At 50.1% G+C, this 25,460-nt stretch overlaps 1 protein-coding gene across 2 annotated transcripts in view; it reads right to left on the bottom strand.

Annotated features, from left to right (window-relative positions):
• The window catches only part of DKK3 (dickkopf WNT signaling pathway inhibitor 3), a 44,016-nt gene extending 24,820 nt beyond the window's left edge, over positions 1–19,196 (bottom strand). Inside the window, exons 1-4 of one of the 2 annotated variants that reach the window (XM_055317992.1) lie at positions 19,076–19,196; positions 18,212–18,447; positions 10,430–10,564; positions 7,109–7,192 (exon numbers count right to left, since the gene is read on the bottom strand). In XM_055317992.1, the coding sequence (XP_055173967.1) occupies positions 7,109–7,192; positions 10,430–10,564; positions 18,212–18,424 (432 nt within the window). In that variant the 5' untranslated portion in view covers positions 18,425–18,447; positions 19,076–19,196. Of the gene's footprint in view, positions 1–7,108; positions 7,193–10,429; positions 10,565–18,211; positions 18,448–18,727; positions 18,837–19,075 lie in introns of those variants that run through there. The other variant, XM_055317991.1, reaches the window with a different exon arrangement.
• Positions 19,197–25,460: the final 6,264 nt, after the last annotated feature.

The raw sequence follows: 25,460 nt of genomic DNA, 5'->3' as shown, positions 1-25,460 counted from the left end.
CTGTCACCCCTTGCAGGAAACCTGCCGAGAAATGTGAAGGGTCTTCGACTTCAGCCTACTTGCAAGATGACGAGTGAGCCTTCCACAGTTTCATGGATGGCAGCAGAAGACATGAGCTGCCCGGCTCAGAGACAAGGGACCTCATTGCTGACAGCACAGAAGCAGCACGTCTGCAACAGTTCCCAGTCCCACGGGGCAACACAGAGGGGCCTCGGTGGGTGCTGTGCCCTCAGTGGGCTCAGGAATGTCAAGCTTAGAGAACTCAAATCTTCTATAATGAAACGCAGTCACACCTGCCCTCTGCCCAGGAAGATGAGCTATCTCTGTCTTCCAAGGCTGCCTGCTGTACCAACATCCTTGAAAAGACAGGCTGGAGCAAAAGGGCTAGGAGTGTCTCTGTTTATAAAATGAGAAGAAATGCCATAAACTATGAAGGACGGTCTCCCAACAGAATCTTCCCTGGTTACCTGATCTGGCACCTGTGCAGTGCTCCCACCCAGCCCCGTACAACCTCTGCCTTAGGAAACAGAAATTCACATTGCAGTGACCTTGTATTTTTCTGATTCACTACCAGCCTGGGGGCTCTCCGATGTTAGGGACTGTCTTTTGCATTTATTTGTCAGACACGCAGGAAGTGCTCAATAAATGTGCAAATACAATGAGTCGAATATGTAACACCGGGAATTTTGATAGCTTTGGTTTTGGGAGGCAATTAAATAATAACAACAGATGGCTGGCACTTACTGACTGCTTACTCTTGCATTCCAGGCAACCTATGGCTTTTTTTTTTTTTTTTTTTTTGCGTGGATTGTTTTATCCACAGGGTAACAGCATATGAAAGGTACTTTTATTAACCTGCCTGTACGTATGGGGAAACGAAAGACTTCAGAGCAGTTAAAGAATTTCTTCAGGGCAGTCGGGGTGGCTCAGTGGTTTAGCATCTGCCTTCAGCCCAGGGCGTGATCCTGGAGACCCCGGATCAAGTCCCACGTCAGGCTCCCTGTATGGAGCCTCCTCCTCCCTCTGCCTGTGTCTGTGTCTCTGCCTCTCTCTCTCTCTCTCTCTCTCTCTCTCTCTCTCATGAATAAATAAATAAATAAAACCTTTAAAAAAAAAAGGATTTTCTTCAAAATCACAGGGCTCCTAAGCAACAGAGCTGCACCTGGACCTGGATCTGCCTGTACCCAAGCCCTCAGCCACCCTGCAGAGGTGCTTCTCCTACAGGAGGCATGGAAACATTTGTTCCGGGTGTTTGTGGAGGGTAGGGGGAGAAGGAAGGAGGGAGTGCTGTTGTCTCGAGCCAGCATGTCACCGTCACCCACTCCCCGTGTGACTCATGGCCTATCAGCCTCCTCCCTCACATGGATGCTGAGCGCTCAGCTAGTTCCCACTGGAACATCACGCCTTCCTAATCGGCCCGCAGTGGGGCAGATGGTGTTTGGCCTTGGGAACAGCCTGGAATGCAACACTGACCTTTCTTTCTGAAAGAGGAAATAAGGAAGAAATCTGTCTGTGGAGCCTCTGTATTTGCTACAACTTACAACTCCCGAACAGCCATTCCCCTTGACCTAATAACCAAAGAAACAGAAACAAGAAGATCTGATGATCGCCCACTATAACACCCCCACAGGTGAGGGCCCGTGAAACGGATGGTCTCAGCATCCGCTACTAAGGGTAAAATCAGTACAGCCTTTCTGGAGGAAAACTTGGCAATAGCTCTCAAAGTGTTAGATATGTCCACCCTTTGTCTTAGCCACTTAGTTCCTAGGACTTACACAATGAAACTATTTGTAAAATCATTTGAAAGTACAGAAAGATGTTTACGGCAAAACTATCAACCATAAGCTCCTTTTTAAAACATCAAAATATTTTAAAAAATAATTTAAAGAAATAAATAGGGGATCCCTAGGTGGCTCAGTGGTTGAGCGCCTGCCTTCGGCCCAGGGGGTGATCCCGGAGTCCCTGGATCGAGTCCCACACCAGGCTCCCCGCATGGAGCCTGCTTCTCCTTCTGCCTGTGTCTCTGCCTCTCTCTGTGTGTGTCTCTCAGGAATAAATAAATAATAAATTAAAATAAATAAATAAAACATTAAAAATATGTATACATGGATACAGGAAAAATGTCTGCACATTTCAATTCCTCCACGGACTACTACTGTTAATTTTTTAGCATATATTTTTGCTGAGCTTTTCACACACACACTTCTTCTTTCTAAAAATGAGATATTTTTAGATGCTGTGCATGTAAAGTGTACTTTCTATATTTTATATAATGAGCCATACACGGCTCTGCAATTGCTTTTTTTTTCACTTAACGCTTTACTGAAGGCATCCCTTCATGTCAACTTCTATGAAACCCATATGAAACTGATTTGTGAACCTCATAGTATTTTGATTTTGGATGTAGAATCATGTGTATTTAATGAATTCCCATTGGAAGGATTTTTAGGTTGAGGAGAGTACAATGTGATATAGTCAGGTTATAGGTAAAAAGAAATGCCTACTCCCTCTTCGAGTCTGCTCACCCACCTCAACTTTATTTGGGGATTGTTTATCCACTTCTCAGAAACATCCAGAACTCCTCAAATTTTCCTATAGTTTTTTTTTTCCTACTGGATTAAGGCACGAGAGCCTTACACTTGGCCAGAAATCACAAAGTCAACTCAAAACTGTAAGTCTAGAAATGCAAACGCACCCAGATGTCTGATCATAGGACTGGAGACCTGCACGTTCGCACAAGACTAAGTTATCACTCTCACAAGCAGAAGTCTCTGATTTCTATAGAAACCGGCCCACATCCTGCCAACTTCCTGCAGCTTGTCAGCACCCGACCATGCCCCGCTCTTGCCATTCCCTGCGGCCCATCCTTCCTTCAGTGTGTATCCCCAGAGCCCAGAACAGGCACAAATGGAATGAATGCCTCGCAAGGACAAGTACAGCAGGGTGAGTCAACCTGAGCGAAGAGCTTCTGGCAAAGCTGGTGACTCAGAGGGTGAGGCGGGCCTCTGGAGAGCTTAGCCCCAGGCTACACACATCAAAGGAGAGAAGCCCTCAGAGGCCTCACGCAGACCCCCAGCTCCCAGGCAAATTCCATTCTTTTTGCAGTAGGTTGCTGGGAACCGGGGAGAAGCCAATTAGAACCCAGTTTTAATTACTTTTCAGTAATAATGAGCCTTACACAAAGAGCTTTTATAAACCCTGCCTTCCCTTCCTAGATTCTCACCCAATTTTGTCAACCCAGGATTCTCAGCCACATTTGGTAAATGAAGAAACCGAATCCCAGAGGTCAGGGTTTATGAGGGTCGGGGCGGGGCTTGAACCCAGGTGGGCCTCACACCTTGTTCAGACTTCATTCTGCCTCGACAGTGACAGTGACGACAGACAGCCGAGCAAGGACTGCATTTCCTGGGACTTGGTGACCAATCCCGCCGGCCCCCCCCCCCCCGCCCGACAGACAGGACTCTCCAGGAGGCAGGGCCCTTGGGAGCTGATGGAGTTTCCCTAACAGACTCATGCCCTCCCCAATGCACCTCTTTTAAAATAAACCCCCAGTGACTTGTTATCGTGGTGCCCCCAGCAATCCCACTGCACTGATGAGGGCGACTCCAGTGTCAAATGTCGGGGTATGGGGAGCAGATGCAGCTGGCAGCCCACCTGTGCCCTGATCCTTCTCTGGGACAAGGTAGTCTCAGCCACCCAAACTGCGACCATGTGGCTGTCTGGGGTGTGAAGTGTACCTGTGGCCTCATGAGTCTTGAGCAACCCCTTGGAGTTGGCTGTACATGACTGAACCTGTAGCTTCGAACTAGCTATGCTCAGCTGGCGAAGCAAATGAACCCACTCTTCTAGATCACATTCTGACGTGAGAACAGAAAAGCCGGCAAATGCACGATGGGCTAATAAGCTTTGTAGCTGTGAGCCGTACTTTAATGAGAGGACATGTCCCTTCAAAATGGTGCCTTGGCTAATTGGGCAAGACTCTTCATGTTTAGGGACACAGTTCTATAAATAAAAGCTTCTCGTTCATGCATAATGGCCTGTCCGCTCTCTGGCTTCCGGCATGCCACTTCCTTCCTAACCCCTCTGCTCAAAAGTAGCCCAACATCAATCAGCCCACCCACTGGCCCGTGAAGGGAGCTGGGCCGAGGGCTCCCAACAAAAGCCTCACAGAAAGACGTCAGACCCCATCACTGTCGCAGGGGCACTCAGGTGAAATAACAAGCCCCGCTGGCCTCTTCCCCTTTCACATCTGAAGGTAAAAACAGACCAATACTTGCACATGCTGTGCTGGATTTCCTAGACGGCACATAGTATTACTGTCCGTAACTTTCCAGGGGCCTCCTCGGGTTACCATACATATTAATACACACACCAGCATTCGAAGAAAGGAAAAGAGGGGGTGCTTGATTATTTTTAATTGAATTCATCTGGGAATTTTAAATCCTGAAATTTCAGCCCCGGGTTACGGTATTTTAAGGTTTGAACCGCGTAGGATTTTATCCTTTTGAACAGCAAATATCTCTTTTCCATTTCAGAGAAAGTTTCTTCAGCGCCTAATGCATCTCAGAGCCAACTGTAAAACTCATTATGTTCAGAAACTACAGAATGGGACAAGGATGACAATGTTTGTCCATACGCATCCCTTTGAAGGCAATCTAGTCTTTACAGCTTCCTACTCGCTTCAAAGGAGCCCTGTGTCTCTGTAAAGATGATGCTCAAGCCCCAGCCCTATTGTGTTGGGACAATGGTGAACCAGGAACCAAAGAGGGGCTGAATGGAAGACTTCTGTGGGCACTTGAAACTAGACCTCGCTTCTCTGACTCTTCTTGGCCAGCCATGATGACAACGAGAGAAGCTGTTGTAAGGTGCACATGCCACCATTTCTGCCACACGATATCCCTTCCCCAGGTGGCTTGAAAAGTCTCCAGTCTAGTCTCTCAAGACCCATGGGATTTGCCAGACACTGGCCAGTCAAGCACCACATGCTCCACATCTCCCTTCTAGCCACGCAAATTGGAATTTATTCCCACAGAGAAACTCAATGAGTTAATATCCCAAGGGCCTAAAGAGAATTCAAGAAAAACTGGATTTCTGTGATCTATCTCTTCCCATCACCCTCCTGCACTCCCAAGACCGTCAGGTATGGGAGTTTGGATTACACACTGCACAAAGGCACCGCGTGTCCTCCATCACAGGATGGACCTAAGACACCGTGTGTGTAGGTGTAGAGGTTCTGGGCCTTTCCAGCTGGGGCTGAAGCATGAACACACATGGGCACACAAGACCATGCACAGTGGGAAAAGCTAGTAAGCAAACTCCCAGGCGGCAGCACGGACAGGTGTCAGCGGCTCCCTGACCCGAGCAAGATCTTGCCTCTCCCCTGCCTACCTGTCCCGGAGCCTCAGTCCCCTACTACAGGGCTCAAAACTTGACACAATTGCCTCACCTGGGGGCCAAAAGAAGCTAGGCATGGGTGTGGGTGTTGGAGGCCGTCTGTGCACCTGGGCCTGGGGCAGGTGTGCTATTCATCATAGTCAGGCTTGCTGCCCTCTGGGCTCTGAGAAGCTCCCCAGAGCAAAGATGTACCCCTGTGTAATAATATGCATTTGTTCGTTTTTTTCACTTGACAACAAAGACTTTTTTTTGTTGTTGTTGAAAAGTCTTTTTCAACAAAGACTTTTATGAACCCTAATTCATAGCCCTGAGAGTTGTTTCCCCTGCTCTTTCTATTCCATGGCTCGAGGCTTTCCTTGCCCCATGGGGCCCAGAGACCTAAATCTGGAATACTCTGAAGCTTTTCCCTCTTGGTAGCACACCATATCCTATGGGTGTTTGTTTTGTTCTGTTTTTCCTTCCCTCTTCCCTCCTACCTTTGAAAGCTAGCCTATCTTTCCTCCTGACCTTAGTCGATCCTGCCCTCACTTCAAAGGCTTCTGTGACCGGGATGACCCAGCACGTGACAAGCTCATGCTTCCAGCCCCCCCTGCTAGAGCTCTTTCCATTTCACCACAGACCTTGCCCCCAGAGCCTTGGATGGTGGGTCACCTATCATCACACAAGACCAACCAAACTCTTCCCTCAACCCCCAGCCTGAAGTAAATGTCCGAGCTCTGTGCCAGAAACAATCAAAAAGAACCCACCAACTACCCACCACATCACAACCTCCTCCCGAGCTATGACCGGCACCCTGCTTCTCTTTCTGTGATGATGCCCAAAGGGGTGAGGAAAAAAATCCTTGACCCCCTCTGCAGGCCAGGAACGAATTCTGCAGCTCGGAGGGTAAGAACTTGCAGCTGAAGTTTGTGTCAGACACCTGGACACAGAAAGACCAGGTCTTGGGGTCCCCATAGAGGACGCACATTTTCACTGCTGGCCACGTCACTCAGCAGTCACCTTGTCCACGCCTCACCAGCCGTGTGCATCTGAAGCCAGCCACCTCTTTGAGAAGGTCAAGTGCAGCTGAGTCCCTGAGGCCTGGGAGTCTGGAGACCAGTGACTTCCTCTGGGTCATCTCCTGACCTGTGCCCAGGCTTTCCTTCTGTGAAATGATGCCCCTTTCCAGCATTAGGACTCTGTAATCTTATAAAACAGTCCCGCCACCGGACAAAGCAACAGGTAACTGTGTCGTAGGAACACCACAAGGGGACCAGAGCGTGAAGCCTGGAGCGGGATGGCACCCCCTTTCCCTTAGGCCACCAGGTTCCACCAACTAAGGTTCTCTTGCTCTCACGCTGCTTGACCAGGGCTGGGATTATACAAGGCCTGGCCACACCAGAGGCTCTGGGGAGTCCAGGCTGGCCGAACCACATCTTGCTGCCAGGGCCCCCGGTCATTGTACCTGCTACCTCCTTGCTCCCTTTTGGGGCTGAGAGGGAGCCACGCCCATGACAACTGAACTTCGTTTCCCTATTGTTTCTGAGGCAGAGAGCATTCCGCTCCGGCCTGCTACCAGACCACATCATTCTGGTCGGAGATGTAGGACCTGGGGAATCTCTGTAGAAAGGAGGCAGGAGAGGTAATTGAGAGTCAGCTCCCTCCGCCCCCGGCCTGAAGTCTGGGTCACCCTTTGCAAGCTAAGAGGGGGAGCCCAGGAGAGATGACAACTCACGTGGCTCTTTTTGCCTTCTTCATCTCCCACAGATGTGATGACCGTCTCTGAGAAGACCGTTCGTCCAGTCTGGTTGTTGGTGACCTACGGCAGACCAACCACAGTGAATGTGAAACAGAAGGAATTCTGGGCAAATCCCACATGTTTTCTTGGTTCCATTCTCTGAAGCAGGAGCATCTGCCAAAGTGGACAGGATGCCCACTCCCCTTTGCTTTCTGAGTTCCAGCAGCAGCCGTCAGGTGGGCAACCCCCTCTCTGTGCAGCAGTCAGAAGCCTAACGGAGTCTACCTCCCAGGATTGCTCTGCAGGGAGATGAGCAGGCTAGGGCAAGGCGCTCAGCACAGAGCCGGACCTGCAGCAAATACTCAGCAGTAGCTGTTTTTTTTTTTTTAAGGTTTTATTTATTTAGACATGAGAGACACACAGAGAGAAGCAGAGATATAGACAGAGGGAAAAGAAGGCTCCTCTCAGGGAGCCTGATGTGGGACTCGATCCCCGGACCCGGGATCACGCCCTGAGCCGACGGCAGATGCTCAACTGCTGAGCCACCCAGGCGTCCCCCAGCAGTAGTTGTTTTTACTGTGCTTGAGGCTCATCACTTGAAACTCAATGTCAACATCCTGATTTTCAACGATGACAGGTCTGGGTGTCTCATCCAACATATTTCATGAGAAGCAAGCAGGTTTTAGCTACAGCTGCCCCCCTCCCGGTTCTGGTGAAATATTTCACCAAGAAAGTGCTTATGTACAATGGGAGGCTCCCCTATCTGCTGTCTGGATCGGACTCTGCTCAGCAGCAGCAGGTACCTCAGAGTGGAGCCTCTTCATCCTGACGTGCCCCCCGGGCTGCTCCTGCCCTGACAGAGGTCCCGTCTAAGGAATGCTTGTGCTGGGCACGAAGAACAGAAGAGACGCTGGCCCAGCAGGTAGGAGATCTGTGTTCTTTGAGCCTTGGCTCAGCTACCAACAACCACCTAGTGTGTAACCTGGAATAAGTCACTTCTCTGATTCATGATGTCCTCATTTCTAGGACATCTGTAGAGCTCCCGCCAGCAATAACATTAAAAGGAAGCTGTGTCCAGAACAGAGTGGGAACTCAGCCATTTTGTCATAATGGACCAAATCCCAGTTCTGCAGAGATAAGGATCACGTCTTCATAAACAAACTTTAATACTTTTAAGTAAGTAAATCCTCTCCCCAGCGAAGAGGCAGTGTCTTCTTCCCTCAGCCAGATTTTTGCTGAATTACCTGATGGTATATGTGTTTTTTAAACTGTACAGTCCTATAGTGCAGGTATGGGTTGCAGGACTTCTAAGAGCCTTCATTATATTCAAGTGCTTTTTTCTAAGAGAAGAAATAAGTAAGATGTTTCCAGAATATGCTTAACCACAACCTAGCCTCTCTTTAATGAAGCACTGCACAGGACAGGCGCTCCCTGGAACCTACTGGAGAGCTGCTGCACAGTGCCAATAACGTAACTTTATGGCAAGAAACGAGTATAAGAACAACTTGCTGCTGCAAGCACTTTGTAGTTTATAATGAGCTCTTATGTACTTTAGATTATTTGACTCTCATGCCACTGTCATGTACGTATTGATGTCCCTATTTCATATATATGGATAGTGAGGGATGTACATTTAAATAATTTTTCAAGATCACACTAGTTACTGGGAGGACTCATGCTTGCGTATTCCAACATCTACAAGAAGCAACCTTAAGAAGAGCCAAACCTATTAGCTAATTATTGTCAAAGAGAACGACTTAATATTGGTTTCGACAGAAATAAAAGTGACCTTTGGAAACATTCTCCAGCCCTCAGATGAGCGATGCTAAAGGATTCTGTTCAGGGGGCCCTGGGTGGCGCAGCGGTTTGGCGCCTGCCTTTGGCCCAGGGCGCGATCCTGGAGACCCGGAATTGAGTCCCACATCGGGCTCCCGGTGCATGGAGCCTGCTTCTCCCTCTGCCTGTGTCTCTGCCTCTCTCTCTCTCTCTCTCTGTGTGACTATCATAAATAAATTAAAAAAAAAATAAAGGATTCTGTTCAGCAGGTGACTCATTCATTTATCTGGGGGTGGGGTAGTGATGGGGGTACATCCTGAAGCTGGGCGCATCAGTCTGCAGTGGGAGAAAAGCCACACAAAGGCTACATACAGTCAAGGCGATGGCCCATAAAAATTGACCTGTTTATGCTCCATGACACAGAAACACTATTGTTCCAACGAAGTCATGACCTGGGCATTTGAACAAAAAGTGAGACTCTCGTGAGAGCCATTGGGCCTTGCACATATGAGCTGGGATGAGATCCGAGGTCAAGCTCCTTGATGTGCACAACAGTACATCAACTCAACAGCCTCTACCAATGACCCTCACTATGTGCACACCAGACTCTCTTCAAGAGAAACCAGGCTCACAAGGTTTGTCCTCCCAGTCCTGCCTAAGTTATGCAAGACACATCTCACGCCAGGGCAGGTTAATGCCAAGTGCCTCTGCATTTGTGACGTTTTCTTCCTCAAGTCAGGTGGGCAATGGACCTGCTTGCCCATCATGCCAGATATCAAACCAAGAGACAATTAGACATGTGGCAGGCTGGAAAAAACTCTGCTACAGAAGTCTGAATGGATAACCAGCAAACGAACGTTCAGTCTTATGACAACAGAGGCTTTCCCTTCCAAAGATGTAGAGTTTATCACAATTGAGTTCCTCCAAAGGAAGCAGGGGAGATCTATTCACCACCATGGGCTCTATTTCCATTCTCTACTAAAACTCACATTAAAACCTATGAGATCAATTCCTTGAATTCAATACTAGAGAAGTATTATCTCTAGACACTTGTTTGCACCTTTTAATCAAATGATAACCCCCACCCCGCCCCACGGCCATTCCTTTGCAACCGGGCTGGCAGGCAGCCTAGAGTTAAATTTATTACTTAAATACAAAAGCAATTTTGGTTTGATACACAATGCTCCCTCTTAAATAGCTCCCTCGTTCCCTCTGGTTGTTGTTGTTGTTTTTTAAAGATTTATTTATTTATTTATCCATTCATTCATTCATTCATTCATTCATGAGAGACAGAGAGGGAGGCAGAGACACAGGCAGAGGGAGAAGCAGGCTCCATGCAGGGAGCCTGATGCGGGACTCGATCCCGGGACTCCAGGATCATGCCCTGGGCCGAAGGCAGGTGCTAAACTTCTGAGCCATTCAGGGATCCCCTTCCCTCTATGTATTTTATCAAACTCACTTGTATTTTTGGCTTGTAGCCTTCGTTCTCTGATGGGACAGGGTGCTATAGAGGGGAGGATATGCTGGCCGTGACCCCCTTACCTTGTGAATCTCTCGGTGCACATGGATGGTATTATTTCCAACCCTGGTTTCCGTGTTGGTCTCATTGTGATAGCTGGAAGGTAAGTTTGCCAGGTTCACTTCTGATGTTTTAGCAGCGGCTTCTTCGGCTTCCATCTATTAAATCAATGAACTTAATGAGCAAACCGGTTTTCTCTGGATATAAATCAGACCATTAGAAAAAAGAACCACTTCTCTTTTCCTCTTCCGCAATTACAAATAATGGTAGTGGTAAGAGGCACCGCTAACTGCATGTCCACGAGGATAAGATATTGTACTAAATGTTTTACATGTATCATAGACTTAAATCTCATAGCCTCCCTAGGAGGTGGGCGTGAATGTACCCATTTTATAAATAAGGAGGGGAAGGCTCAGGGAGACTGGATAATTTCCCAAAACTATTGGTGAAAGACATCACTCATCATCAGGGAAATGCAAGTCAAAACCACAACGAGGTATCAACTCGCTCCTGTCAGAATGGCTAAAATCAAAAACACAAGAAACAAGTGCTGGTGAGGATGTGGGGGAAAGGAACCCTCCTGCACTGTTGGTGGGAATGCAAACTGGTGCAGCCACTGTGGGAAACGGTATGGAGGTTCCTCAAAAATTAAAAATAGAACTACCATACGATCCAGTAATCACACGAACTGGGTATTCACCCAAAGAACACAAAAACACTAATTTGAAGACAGATGGACTGCTATGCTTACTGCAGCATTATTTACAATAGCCAAACTATGGAAGCAGCCCGAGTGCCCATCAATAGAAGAATGGATAAAGAAGATGTGGTGCATATATACAATAGAGTATTATTCGGCCGCAAAAAGAATGAAATCTTGCCATTTACAAAAACCTGGGTGGACCCAGAGGGTATAATGCTAAGGGAAATAAGTCAGACAGAGAAAGACAAATACCAGAGAATCTATCACTCATATGTGGAATTTAAGAAACAAAACAAATGAGCAAAGAAAAAAAGAGACAAGAAAACAGTCTCCTAATCCTAGAGAACAAACTGGTGGTCACCACGGGGGCGGGGGGCGGGGAGGATGAGGGAAACAGGTGAAGGGGAATAAGAGGACACCTATTATGATGAGCACTGAGTAATGCACAGAATTGTTGCATCACTGTACTGTATGCCTAAAACTAACATAACACTACGCTCACTGGAATTAAAAATTTTTTATTTTTTATTTTTATTTTTTTAAAGATTTTATTTATTTATTCATGGTAGAGAGAGAGAGAGAGAGAGAGAGAGAGAGAGAGAAGTAGGCTCCATGCAGGGAACCCAATGTGGGACTCGATCTCAGGTCTCCAGGATCACACCCTGGGGCTGAAGGTGGCGCTAAACCGCTGAGCCACCGGGGCTGCCCAAATTAAAAATTTTTAAATTCACTGTGGGATATCCACAAGACACATAAGAAAGAAAACAAAAGAGTGTCAGGGAAGGGCAAGGGCAGAGTTGGTATCTGAGCAAGCTTCCGTGGAACGGTCTCGGCCCTGTACACCTGCTGTTGGCAACCGGTCCATCTCCCCGTGACCTAACCTGGAAGTCACCTGCACACACCTGCATTCACCTGCCTCAAGGGCAGCTCTGCCTCTGAGAGCACTCTCTGGCTGCTCAGTGGGCTCAGCTGGCCCAGATGCTGGGGAGCTAACGCCCCAGGAACCATCCTCCATCAGTGAGGGATGGGCTGTGGGGCGAGTACCCCAGCTTCCTCTCCCCTCAAAGGGGCAGCCTCTCTCCGAGGACCCAGTGGGACTGAACCCCAGCAGCACCGGCCACTAACCTGCTCATCAGTGCAGCCTTTATTCCCTCTCTTCTCTCCCATCTTATTTCCCCACTTCCTCCCGGTGTTTCTGGGATCACTTACCAAATAAATTATTTGCTCCTAAACCTTTGTTGTGGCAGGATCTGGTGGTGGGGGTGGGGATGGTAAGACCCAAACAGCCTCCCAAGACAGCCCCCTACCTGATCCAGGTAGGGCCACAGATATGTCTCCTTCCCCACCCCACCTCTTGGGTACAGCGGGTCAGCTGACTTGTTCCCAGGACCCACCCTCCTTTTTTTTTTTTTTTCTTTAGGACCCACCCTCCTCCTGGCTCTTGTTTGGTGCCAGGTTCCTGAGGCTGCTACTCTCAAATCTTCCAGTGTCAGGAGCCTCCATGACATCTCTACCACATTTATCGATCAACCTGAATCTATACCCAATTTCCCCTCGTGCATTTACCACTGTGTCCCACCCCGAGGGGGCAGTGGACAGTGTGACCAGGTCACAGCTGACTGCACTCAAAGAGAGGCCACATCATGGGCTAGCTGAGCCAATCAGATACTCTCTCGAGGAATTTAAAACGAGACACAAAGAGAAGTTCTAGTTGCTGGCTGGCAGTTTTCCAAACTGGGCTATTTTTACTTCTTAAAACTAATCCTCAAAAAGATTCTATTTTAAAAAAAAATCACTATCTTCTATTCCCTTATGTACTAAATGAGAGACCTCTTTTCCTGTCTCTCCCAGCTAGATTTGCCGAGCTGGGCTGGATATGGGGACAGAACTGCCATGCCTCAGTGCAGCACAAAAACACTGAACCAGAAGTGGAGAGAGTCTGGTACTCCCAAAAGCTCAAATGATCAAACAAGAACTTGAGTCAGTTATTGCTGTGTTTGACCCTGAGAGGGTTGCTGAGATGTCTGAGACTCGATCACTGGCTTCACCATCATCACCATCATCATCATTACCATCACCACCATCATCACCACCACTATTCATCACGATCATCATCACCCCAACAACCGCCATGTTTGGGCATCAGCTATGCCTGCGCCATCACACCATTATCTTCCATGGCTCCTTGGATATTCAAGCACTCCCACAAGGACAGTGTTGGGGCCCTCATTCTGCAGATGAAGAGAACGAGCTGGAGAGAAGTGAAGGGACCTCTACGGTCATCGCGTTGTTAACAAGCGGCAAAGCTCAGATAGAACTCAGGTCAGTCTGACTCCAAATTCTGGGCCTTGTCCAGTATGTGCTTCTGTCCTGCCTGAGTAGCTCATGCGTCTACTGGAGAGAGAGCAGAGCCCCACAACTAACCCAGTTTGAGGGTGATTATGATGGTTTCTAGAAGCAAGCCAGGGGCTCAAAGAAAAGATAGGTCTCCAGGAGGAAGAGGCATGATTGAGCTGATTTCTAAGGATGAGTAGGATTTGACCAGAAAGGAGCACGGGGGAGGCCAAAGCTGTGGCAGCCTGGGCGAGAATGGGGTACGCCGTAGGCCAGGGCACAGCGTCCATGCTGGGTGTGAGAGAACATGGTGGATGATGAATTAGAGAGGGACTGGCGGGCAGATGCAGGAGCAGCTCTATAAAGCAGAGGGTGTTGACATGGTGAGGAGAGTGCATCGGAGTCACGTCTGAAACTCTAACATCAATATCATAGATCTATAACCAGGAGATTTGTGACTATATATTCACACACACACACACACACACACACACACACATCCCTTCTGAGACCTGCTGAATTAGAATTTCTGCAGGTGAAACCCCAGGTATCAAAGAGCTCAAATGAAGAGGCAGTCCCTCCCGCCACTTACCCAGGAGAAAATCTCTCTCCAGGCCATGGGAAGTTGTAACAAGTTCTAAAGACTGGTTGGTAGATAATATATGTTCTGGAGAAGACAAAGAGGGGAGTGAGGGAACTGGCCAGAGTGAGGGGCGGGAGTAGGAAGTTATACCTGGGGAGAGGCCTGCTAAGGCAGCAGAGGTCACAAATAAGTCTAGGTGGGTCAAGCTACTGCGAGTTAGCCACAAGGTGAGGCAAAAGTTGCCTGTGGCATGTCACAGGGCAGCATGTCACAGGACAGCACGGCAGGAAGTGCCAGGGTTCTGGAGTTAGGTAAGGCGGGGGCAATCCCAGCTCGGCCAAGAAGCAGCTATGTGACCTTGGGCAAGATACCAAATGTCTCTAAACCTTAGCTTTCTCGTTCGTGTAGTGGAGATGGCCCCACTTCGCTGAGTGGATGTAAGAATTATGGATCGCGAAATCCAGGTGCGTGTCACAGCACCTGCCCACCCAGCACAGATGCAGTAACACACAGCGACCTTCAGAATGCTGTCCTTGAAGAAAGCAGTTTTAGGAGAAGCTAGCGTGCTAGGGAATGTTCGGGTAGAGGTGGAAAGAGTAGACAGCAGATACTACACGTTTGAAGAATTCGCCAACAAAACGGAGCAGTGGAATGGAGCTAAGATAGGAGACAGGGTGAACACAAAAAGGACTTCAAAGAAAATATTTTTTAAGTGAGAGATCTTGGCATGTTTAGTGATAGAAAAGATGCAGCTGGAAAAGAGCAGGAGAAAAAGAGGCCGTCCAGAAGCAGAAGGGGATGTTTTCGCATTTTTAAAATTCCCACTGGAACCTGAATCTGAAGTTTGGCTTTCAAATAATTGACGAGTTACCAAATCTAGAGTTTGCTTTGGGGTGAGCAGATAGTCTTTTTTTTATAAAGGCTTCTCCCTCTCAACCAGTGGTTATTTCGATAGAATGAGCTAATAGTCCTCCAATGGCACCACAAACTCAAAGTACAGTTTACAATGGAAATTTCAACCACAACTATTACTGCCACTAGCAAGAGAAACTGAAGCCTAAGGCAAAAGGAGTTGTTTCATAGAGGAGGAATGCGCATGTTATAAAAAATGGCATTTATAGTTGGTTGACTCCGTGTGTCTGTTAAAGGAGTACAATAGGAAAAATCGGAGAGATAAATCAATTGGTATTGGGGTTCTTCCTAGGAATAGGTGAAGTGATTAAGAACATTCTAGAATACGTCAATTATAGACATCACAATTCCCTTCCCTTCCCCCTGCTCATTGGGGAGGGGTAGAAAGTGGTTGTTATCCTCAAAACACATTCATCAGCAACACAGAATATTAAGACAGGAAAATGGGAACACCCTCGATTGAACCATTTGAACATTTGTCTCTCCCAATAATGATCCTACAAGCAGAGTTAGTTTCATCTTTCCCCTAGGAGCAATCAACAGCTTGAGTCAGCTGGAATATTTAAAATGTCAGGAAGTTACTTGAAAGCAGATTCATGATGCAGCTACGTAAATAACTAATTCATCTGACCTGGTCCTTTCCCCAGACAACAAATAAATAGCTACTATCCTGTGTTTATGAGACATAAGGGGCGTCCTGACAGTCTCTTTTTAAAAAATTAATATCAATAGCCACAATCTCTTGAGAGTCTATCATATACCAGATACTGGTGGTTCTTTGTCGTCATCAGGATGGGACTATTGAGATGATAATAATAACGGCCATGAGTCATCCAGAACCAACGATCTCCCATAATCCTGACAACAACCTCAAGGGATGACTTACGTTACACAATTTTTCTTACCCCATTTTAGACGGTCAGATATCTTGCTTTACTTGCATCATCTCATTTAAATCACCCCTTATCCTAAACGGGGGAGGAGGGACATGTCTTGGATCCTACCACGTAGTAGAGCTAGGGTCAGATAAAGGAAGGTTGATCCCCACGGCCTGTTCTCCTGCCACGCAGGGGTTCAGCCTCTCTCAACCTGTCCCCACTGCCGTTGAGGATACTCTTCGGGGAATGACCCCTGAGCAGGACAGAGGTAGCAGCCAGTAACTCCACTGGTGGCAAACTTTCAACCAGTCCATCTTCACAAGCCTAGCTGGGACCCTGGCAGAGCCAATGAGGACAACTTCCACAGAATAGATATGCCACTCAGGTCCCTCCGGTCCCAAACTGCTGTGATCAATGAAGAGACTAGCAAGGCCCCTGCTGCTCCCCTGTCTCCTTCAAGCAAGAGCTACCATCAGAAGACCACGCTGCACAAACAAATTCACACAAAATAAAAACATGGCATTGACCTCAACAGTCTCACCCAAAATCCATGTGCTGGAGGGAAAATCCTGGAGCCCAGATAAGGAAAGCAGATGACCTGCCCTGGCACCAGAAGGATCATGAGCTCCATTTTAATAGGAAGGGGTAGAGTTAAGAGATATAGGGGCCCATCTGATTCCCATTCCCTTTTAATTATTCCATGTCATGATCCTTTTGCCTTCACTGGAAACAGAACGTCTGTCCCTGGGTTTTGGAATCTGGCCTGTCCAGCGGATGTTCAGGACAGCTTCCCACACAACTGCCTCCCAATCCAGGGTCCCCTTCACTGTATACTCCACCAGGCCGACTGCTGTGGGAGGGAGAGGGAAATACCCCCAAAGGACATAGGTTGTGGGGAGAAAGCAGCCTCTCCTGGTAGATCAGAGCTAGCATTTAAGGCTCTGTCCCAAAGGAATGTGGAGAAGAAGCAGGGGTGAGAAGACGCCTCACCCCGCAGCCTGGACATCTGGTCTCCTGCTGACTCCTTCACTAGGACGGCTGGCTTCTCCCCAAAGACAGGCTGCAGCCAGAGCCAGACCCGACAGTGACCATGCCCACCAACCCCAGCCACCAGGGACAGCTCCTGACACCTGGGCTGGGCCAGGTAGGCCAGCTGCACCTCCTGCCCAGGCAGCCCTGACAACACCTAGGTGCTCACCCTAGAGGGTGCCACCCACAGTGCGGGGACCTGGGAGGTGATGGAAGGAAGAAGCCAGGCCAAGCTTTGCCAAGGTAGGTGGTATCTGATAGTAACAGCTTATGTATATTGCCCACCTACAATATGCCAGGTGCCCACACATATCAAGGCATTTAATTCTATCAGGAAATTGAGGTACGATGTCACCCTGCTGGTCAGCGGCCCGAGGAGAACTCTGAGCTCAGGACTGACTCCAAAGCACCCCTGGGGTGGAGGTGGGCCGCCCTTCCCACTGTCCGCCCCTCCCCCATCTGAAAATTCACGCGGCCGGGATTGAGGATTCTGATTTTCCTTCTTGGCCTCACGTGCATTTGGGGAAGCCCAGACAGACCAGCAGCAAAGCTTTCCGGGCTTTTTGTCCCCACCCGGCCTCCGAACTGCGTCTTGGGAGGATGGCACAGGCTCAAAGCCCAACGTACAAGCTAGAACTTGAGATCCCTGGGGCTTCCCTGGCCTCTCTGCAGAACCCCGGCGCTGGGATACGGGGCCCGCGCCAGCCTCCGCTTCGACCGGGCGGCGGGGGACACTGCACACTAGAGACAGTTGCGGGGTGGTGGCCGGCAGCCTGCACACAGGGGGTGCCCCGGGCGCCCCTGCGGGAGTCCAGCCGCAGACTCCCGGCGAGCGGGCTCAGATCCCGACCCTGGGGCAGGCAGTCGGAGGTGGGAGTTGAGCTCACCCTGCGCCGCCGCCCGGATCACTCCGAATCTGCCGCCGGCTCCTCGCTGAACCCAGTGAGTGGCCCCCACCTCCCCCCACCCCCGGCGCGCGGAGCGCTGCCCCCGGCCGGCTGCCCCCCCGCAGGGCGCTTTCCCGGCCCCTCCAGCAGGGCGCTCCCCCCCCCGCCCGCTAGCGGGGTGCTCCCCGTGCCCCCCAGCAGGGCGCTCCCCCCCCGCCCGCTAGCGGGGTGCTCCCTGTGCTCCCCAGCAGGGAGCTCCCCCCCGCCCGCTAGCGGGGTGCTCCCCGTGCCCCCCAGCAGGGAGCTCCCCCTGCCCCCCCAGCAGGGCGCTCCCCCCCAGCCCGCTAGCGGGGTGCTCCCCGTGCCCCCCAGCAGGGCGCTCCCCCTGCCCCCCCCAGCAGGGTGCTCCCCCGGCCCCGCTGCACCCCCCGGCAGGGCGCTCCCCCGGCCCCGCGGCACCCCCGGCAGGGCGCACCCACCTCCTCCACCGCGCTGCGCAGTTTGTGCTGCGTGTCCTCCATCAGCTCCTCAACCTCGCGGAACATCTCGTTGAGGGTGGCCTCCTCCTGCGGGTAGCTGAGAGCCGGGCCGGCCTCGGCGGGAGCCGCGGGCGCCGTGGGGGCCGGCGCGGGGGCCGTGGGGACCGCCGCCGCCAGCAGCAGGCACAGCAGGGTGCCCCCGAGCCGCCGCATCTCCGCTCTGCGCCCGCCGCCGCCTGCGTCGGGAGCCGGTCAGAGCGCGCCCAGCACCCCGCCGCCCCGCCGCTCTTCCCCGCACCCCCCAGGGCACGAGCCCGAGGCCCCCGCGCCCCCTCCTCCCGCCCGCGCGGAGCTCCTCCCCGGCCCCGGGGGCGGCCCCTCCCCGCAGCAGCAACCGAGCCTAGTCCCCCACGCCCGTGGCGCCCGCTCAGCCCCGCGCGTCCCGGGTTCGAGCCCGGCCCCTGCCCCACCGGGTCGCCCCCCCCCGGCCCCGTGCGCCCCCCCCCCCCAGCGGACCGAGCTGTGCGCGGGCTGGAGCTGCCGGGCCTCGCCGGGGACGCCGCCGCGGGCTGCGCGCACGACTCGGGAGCGGCGCGGAAGGGGAGCGCGGGGATGCGGCGGCGCCGGGGCCCGGAGACCCGCAGCGCGCCCCGCCCGCCCCGCCCGCCCCGCCCGCTCCCTCCCTCGCCATTGGCCGGCGGCCGCCCGCGCCCCGGGCCGCCCCCCCGCGCGCCTCGGCCGCCGCATCCCGCCCGGTGGTCGCCCCGCCGCGGCCAGGACCCCCCCCACCCCGGGCGGCAGGGCCGGGTGGCTGAGAGCCGGCAGCCCCGGGGACCCAGCTCTGCTCCTCGCGACCTTGCCGACCTTCCGGGTCCCGCCAAGGCCCCAGAGCTGCGGGCGCTCCGCGAGCCCGAGGGGGAGATGGAGGCGAGAGCGGGGTGCGGTGGCCCGGGCCTGCGGGCAGGTGCGGCGCGGCCGGCGGGCCTCCTGCTCCCCAGCCGCCTCCCCGCGCCCGGACCAGGGCCACGCGGTTTCCTAGCGATTTTTTTAAGCGTGCGAGTACCCAGAACAGGAAGCGCTCACATATTTTTTTAATAGCCGAGTGTTTTCTTAAACCTCCTGTGTCTCGGTATTGCTGTCTGGCCAGCCCTCCCTCCCTCCCTCCCTCCCTCCCTCCCCCCGTTGGTCTAGCGGACTCCCCCCACCTTTCAAGAACTAGGAGTCTCTCCGGCTCCTCCCCATTTGTCCTGGGGGGGGAGGGGTGCCCGCTGCGCCTTGTGCCCCCTTGCCGCAGACTTGCCATGGGCTTTCTGGACCCTGGCCCATTTCCCCCCAGTGGCCAGGGGGAGCCCTTGGGTGGCAGAGAATGACCTGCTCACCTTCGTGTCACCGTGGCCACAGCCGTAATACACATTGGGCTCCTGAGGAATGGATGAGCTAATCAGTAAAACAAAAACTATTTTTTCAAAGATTTAATTTTATTTATTTATTCATTCATTCATTCATTCATTTATTTATTCATTTATTCATTTATTCATGTATTCATGTATTCATTTATTTATTAAAGAGAGAGAGCAACCCGAATGGGAGGGGGGCGGGCAGAGGGAGAGGGAGAAGCAGGTTCCTTGCTGAGCTGGGAGGTTGAGGTGAGGCTCCATCCCAGGACCCCAGGATCATGACCTGAGCCAAAAGCAGACGCTTAACCGATTGAGCCAGCCAGGCGCCCCAACAATATCAATAGCTATTGCTATTCTGAAGTATTAGCAATACCATTACCGAGTGCCATGTGCCAGGAAGAAGTGTGAACTCATTTAATTCTCAGACAACCTCTGAAGTTGGTACTTCTAGTTTTATCCCCAATTTGCAAATAAGGAATCTTTTCTAAGGCCACATAGCAATTAAATGGTTGAACTGGGATTTGAACCCAGGAATCTGGCTCCAGGGTCTTCATCCTTCTCTGCCAGACTCCTCTGCTCTCAACTGGGAAGTGTTGGGGCTGACTTGGGAGTATTAAATGAACAATTTCAGTGCAGGTACAGGTGACCACTTGGAAAAAATGTGTTTGAGGATGAAGGAATTCAGGACATGCCACCTCAAAAACTGATTATTTTGAGCTGAGGGCACTTGAGAAATAGCAGATGCAGGAAAGGCTCTGAGACTGTTCCTTTCTACCTAAAAATAGGCCATGAAATGCCACAGTGAGAAAGGTGCCTTCCCTGTACCAGCAAGAAAAGAATGTCCTTATCATTAAATAGGTACTGGGACTTGATATCAAAATGGGACCTGATATCAAAATGGATGTGTACAAACAAATTTACTAAAATGACCCTATCGTCTACTAGGTCCCTACCCCCACCCCCATTTGGTCACTTCTCCACAGTTTACCATCCTGAGCCTAAAGCCCTTTGCCTTGTCATTTATTCACAAGTTTATTGTTTATTTGTCTGAAAAGTCTGTAAGCTTTCTGACCTGGTCACTCTCTGGGGTCCTCATTTTCTTGTGAAGGTTCCTATGTATGTGTGAAATTTTAGTAAAATTTATATACCTTCTGTTAATCTGCCTTATGTCAGTTTAATTTTTAGGCGTGGCTGGAGACCCTACAAGGGTAGAGGAGAAATTTTTCTTCCCCTACAGGGCCCATTGCCTCTTTGTCCTGTTCATACACTTGAGTCCATGGGCCTTCTTACCACTGGACACCGCGCACACCCCAACTCCATAGTGAGGGCATGGAGACTCAGAGAAGTTAGGCCATCCTCTCAAAGCCAGACAGCAAGCGAGGGGTCATCTGGAAGGAGACTCAGGTGTGGCTGACTCTAAATGGCCATTGTAAGGTGAGGGGTCCAGGGGCACACAGGGCCCGAGAGCTGGCCAGAGCCGGCCAGATCAATCATCTTTAGGGCAAGAAATGTTCTAAAATTCCACAATTTCCATTATATGTCTGGTCTAAGTTCTATAACAATTAGGGACATTTGTTGTTTTTTTTTTCTTTTTAAGTTCTATAACAATTAGGGACACTATTATTTTAAAATTCTAAGTTTTCACATTTTCTCTATGAAGGGCCTACAGAGTCATACACCAGGGTCCCATTTCATTATTGAGAAGTGAGAGCAGAGCAGTTTTAACCTGCTAAAAATTACCTAGAAAGCCAGCACCCACACAGCAATTTCTTGGCTAGCTGTCTGCCCTTCAGAAATTGTGACCTTGTGCTTCCAAACCATCTATAAAGATGCTTATTGAAGCCACTATTTACAGTAGCAAAAAATGTGAAAACCATTCACTTAGTGGGTTTTCAGCAGAATGGTTAAACTGGGATTTCTACAAATAATAGAATATAGCCATTAACGTAATGAATAATATTTCTAGGCAACCACATGGATAAATCTCAGAAGAAATGATGTGGAGCAGGAAAGGCAATTTGCAAAGTGATATGTACACAGTGCTATTTGTGCATATTTTAAAGACACAAAACGGCAATTTGTATTGTTTATGGATCCTACAAATATAGTTTTAAAAAAAGTGCAGAAATGTGTAGGCTGCCCCTAAGAGGGAAGGCAGAGGGAGAGATGGGGGCGGGCGGTCCTCAGTTGGATGTATAACACTTTATTTCTTTAAGACAGAAAGTGTACCTGCAGGGAAGGGTTCTGAATTAGAAGTGTCCAAATACTGATATCTGTTTAATCATCACGGCTGGTTAGCTACATGTGGGTGTATGGGAGTGTCTGTTGTATTATTTTCAGCATGTTTGAAGTCATTGAATAAACTGAAACCAAAAAAGAAAAAAAAAAAAAGCAATAGGCAAGTCCCCCCACCCCTATCCCATCGCCCAGAATAAAGCAAAATGAAAAACCTCTTAGTGCCAAATAGACTTTTCTTAGATCTGCTCTTAACAGAAATGCTCACCTCCCCAAGGCCCAGCGGTGGCCCCCATTGCTGTGAGGTGAGAAGCAGGAGTGGGAGGGTCCCCACAGGCCTGCAGGGAGGGGCATTTCTCTTCATAAAAGGCCCTTCTGTCTGCTTGAATGGTTATAGCTTTCCTCCTGGGGTGGGTGGAAGGGCCAGAGGCCTGGAGCCAGGCAACGGCTCTAGGCTGTGGATGGGGTTTATCTGTCCCCCTTTGCAAACAAGGAAACCTCAGATATCCAGAACTTAGAGGCGTGCAGTCTGCGTAGATGACTATTATGCACTGATTTTTAAAACTTTAACAATTCAAGGTGCCTGGCTGGTTCAGTGGGTTGGGCGTCTGCCTTCGGCTCAGGTCATGATCTCAGGGTCCTGGGATGGAGCCTCTCCTGTCTCATGGGCTCCCCGCTCAGCAGAGGGTCTGCTTCTCCTCCTCCCCTCACCTCTTGTACTCTCTCTCTCTAAAATAAATAAAATCTTAAAAAAAAACTTTAACAATTCAGAATACACATCTCCCTTTTTTTTTCTCCCTTTCCCTTCCATTTTAGATAGACATTTCTGAACATAATCTGGAAAAAGAATGTCAAGAGGTGGCTCAGAGATAAGGTATCTGTGTGACTGTTAGTATCTGTTTTCCCTCCTGGAATGCAAGTCACGTGAGATTGCACAGGATGACTGTCCCTGCCACCATCTCCTGCTTGGAGCTGAGGTCCGGCCCTCACGGACTCTGTAGTGTAAGCAGAGAACGCCAGGACACATAGGCGGCCCCGTGAACTCGGGTGGGATCCAGTAATCCTCCTGGCTGACCCTCCTCTCCCACCCCTTTGGCTGCGCCAGAGACAGCTTGAGCCCTCAGATTCCACATTAAGTTTGAGGCCCGAGACACCATGCAGCTACTCAAGGACAAAAGCCAACCTGGACAGAGAAATTCAGAGGCAGAGCGATTGAGGGAGAGAGATGTTTAGAAAAAGAGATTTGTGAGCCTGGGAGAGGGGATGAGGAGGAGGAAGGGAGGAGCAGCTTCTTAACTATGTCATTCCAGTTCCTGGTTCTAATCTTTCATGAGTCTGTCGGAGACCCAGCTGCCCCTAGAGTCTGTGAGATATTTTTGGATTCTTCTCATATACTTCCCTTTGTGTTGGAGCTAGGTTTAGGGACTTTCTGTTCCTGGCTACCAAACTGCCTTAAATGTCTGGAGTGGGGCTGCCTTATCTTAACAAGGCAATCCTCTTCAAGGAAGGTTGGAATTGGGCAGCCCAGGTGGCACAGCGGTTCAGTGCTGTCTTCGGCCCAGGGTGTGATCCTGGAGTCTTGGGATCGGGTCCCACATCGGGCTCCCTGCATGGAGCCTGTTTCTCCCTCTACCTGTGTCTCTGCCTCTGTGTGTGTGTGTGTGTGTGTGTGTGATGAATAAATAAATAAAATCTTTAAAGAAAAAAAAAGAAGATTGGAATTGGAGGAGGTTACTACCTCCTTTCTGAGACCCATGAGTTAGAGACAGCAGGCCACCAGGTGCTGCAGGACAGGGAAATGTCAGGGGCATCTTCCCCTTTGCTAGTGGGCCCCTGACCTGCAAGGCCAACCACCAGTTTCATCAAGCCCTCTCAGGTCCTGCCTGTAACTTGTGATTGTTCTGAAGAAATTGGTGCCAAGATTGCTCTGAATGGAAACTCCATCTGGTTTTGGAAAGAGTGTTCATGTGGATTCAGGATTTCCATGAGTAACAGCCACTGAATATCCAAAACATACGTGTAATTTGCCAAGTTTCCGTGGGTGGGTGAACCAAAGAGACCCCGGGGACCATATTCCCAGCCATCACCCGTGAAATTCAGACCAGGAGGATGAGCCCTTGCCTGGTTGTCTTGCTTTGTTGTTTAGCAGGTGGATTCATGTGCGCTGTCTATGCTTGCATGTGGTCTGAAGCAGAGGGTGAATAAGGAGCAGGAGAATCTTGGAGGGGCCAGTACCAAAAGAAGAAAAGCAAAGAACTGATAATATAAGGCGACTGAAGGAGAAACGATATCTAGAAATGTGACTCTACCCAATTCTCTGTGCTGCTTGGGGACAGAATGATGCAGGTGACCTAACAGTCTCCTGGGAAGCTTGCTAAACAGTACAGGTGCCTGAGATGCAGATCCAGCAGATGTGAGATGCGACCCTTCAGGCTACATTCTCGGGTGGTCCTTGCTAAGGATTATGTTATCATCAGTCCTCACCAAAAAGCTCTCCTCCCATGCCATCAGTCTCTCCCCCAAACCAAAGGACAGCACGGTCAGGCCCCACAGCACTTGCTTTCCTGTAAATGTGGTTGGAAGCTGCTAGAATGGTGGAATGAAGGCTGGACTTACAGCTGGATAGTCCTGGGTTTGAGTTCTGGCTCTGACTCTACCTGCCGTGACCTGAGTATCCTAGGATTCTCTAGCTTATGAACGTGTTAGTGCCCAAACCACAGAACTCTTAGCCCAAATCTGCCATCACTAAGAAGAGAATCTGCGAAGTCTCTAAGGGGTATGTTTGTGTACCTGAGATTCCAGTTGCCTTCACTACCATTACCTCCAAGACAGTTGTGCCATCTTGCAGATAATAAGCAAAGGCTTGGCGGGTGGTGTTCTCAATAGCCTGGGAGGAAGGTGTTTCCAGTTGCTGCTATTGGTTTCTGCTGCACTGAGATCCTTGCTGGTCAACGATAAAAAAAAGGAATACACTATACACATGACAACACAGATGCATCTCGAATGCATGACTCTAAGTAAAAGAAGCCTGACTCAAAAGTCTATATACTGATTTCCATTTATATGATCTTCTAGAAAAGGCAAAACTATAGAGACTGCAAACAGATCATTGGTCACCAGAGGAACAGACTACAAAGGGCACAGGGACGTTTGGGGGATTTTATACCTTGATTGTGGTGGCAGGCAGGGAAAACTGATACACGTTTGTCGAAACTCATACTACTGTACACTGAAAAGACTGAATTTAATGCACATAAATTATCCCCCAGATTAAAAGACAATGAAGAAGAAAGAAGTAGCTTGCCCAAAGTCAGAGCCAGGAGTCAAAGCAGGTCATGCGGAACACCTGGGTCCAGACTTGGAGCTCCCCTGCAGTATGGCCTCTCACAAACCTTTGGCAGCTCTTCAGGTGGAAGTGGTGCTTCTCAGGAAGGAGGGCTTTGACTATGGTCAGGAGCATCGGGCAAAGGGGCACCTGGGTGGCTCAGTGGTTGAGCATCTGCCTTTGGCTTGGGTCATGATCCCGGGGTCCTGGGATTGGGTCCCATGTTGGGCTCCCCGCGGGAAGCCTGCTTGTCCCTCTGCCTGTGTCTCTGCTTCTCTGTGTCTCTCATGAA

Source organism: Nyctereutes procyonoides, unplaced genomic scaffold, assembly GCF_905146905.1.
Source record: "Nyctereutes procyonoides isolate TBG_1078 unplaced genomic scaffold, NYPRO_anot_genome, whole genome shotgun sequence".
In the NCBI taxonomy this organism is placed as follows: Eukaryota; Metazoa; Chordata; class Mammalia; order Carnivora; family Canidae; genus Nyctereutes; species Nyctereutes procyonoides.
Note: the sequence above shows the minus strand (reverse complement) of the source record. Positions and strands in the feature narration are given on the sequence as shown.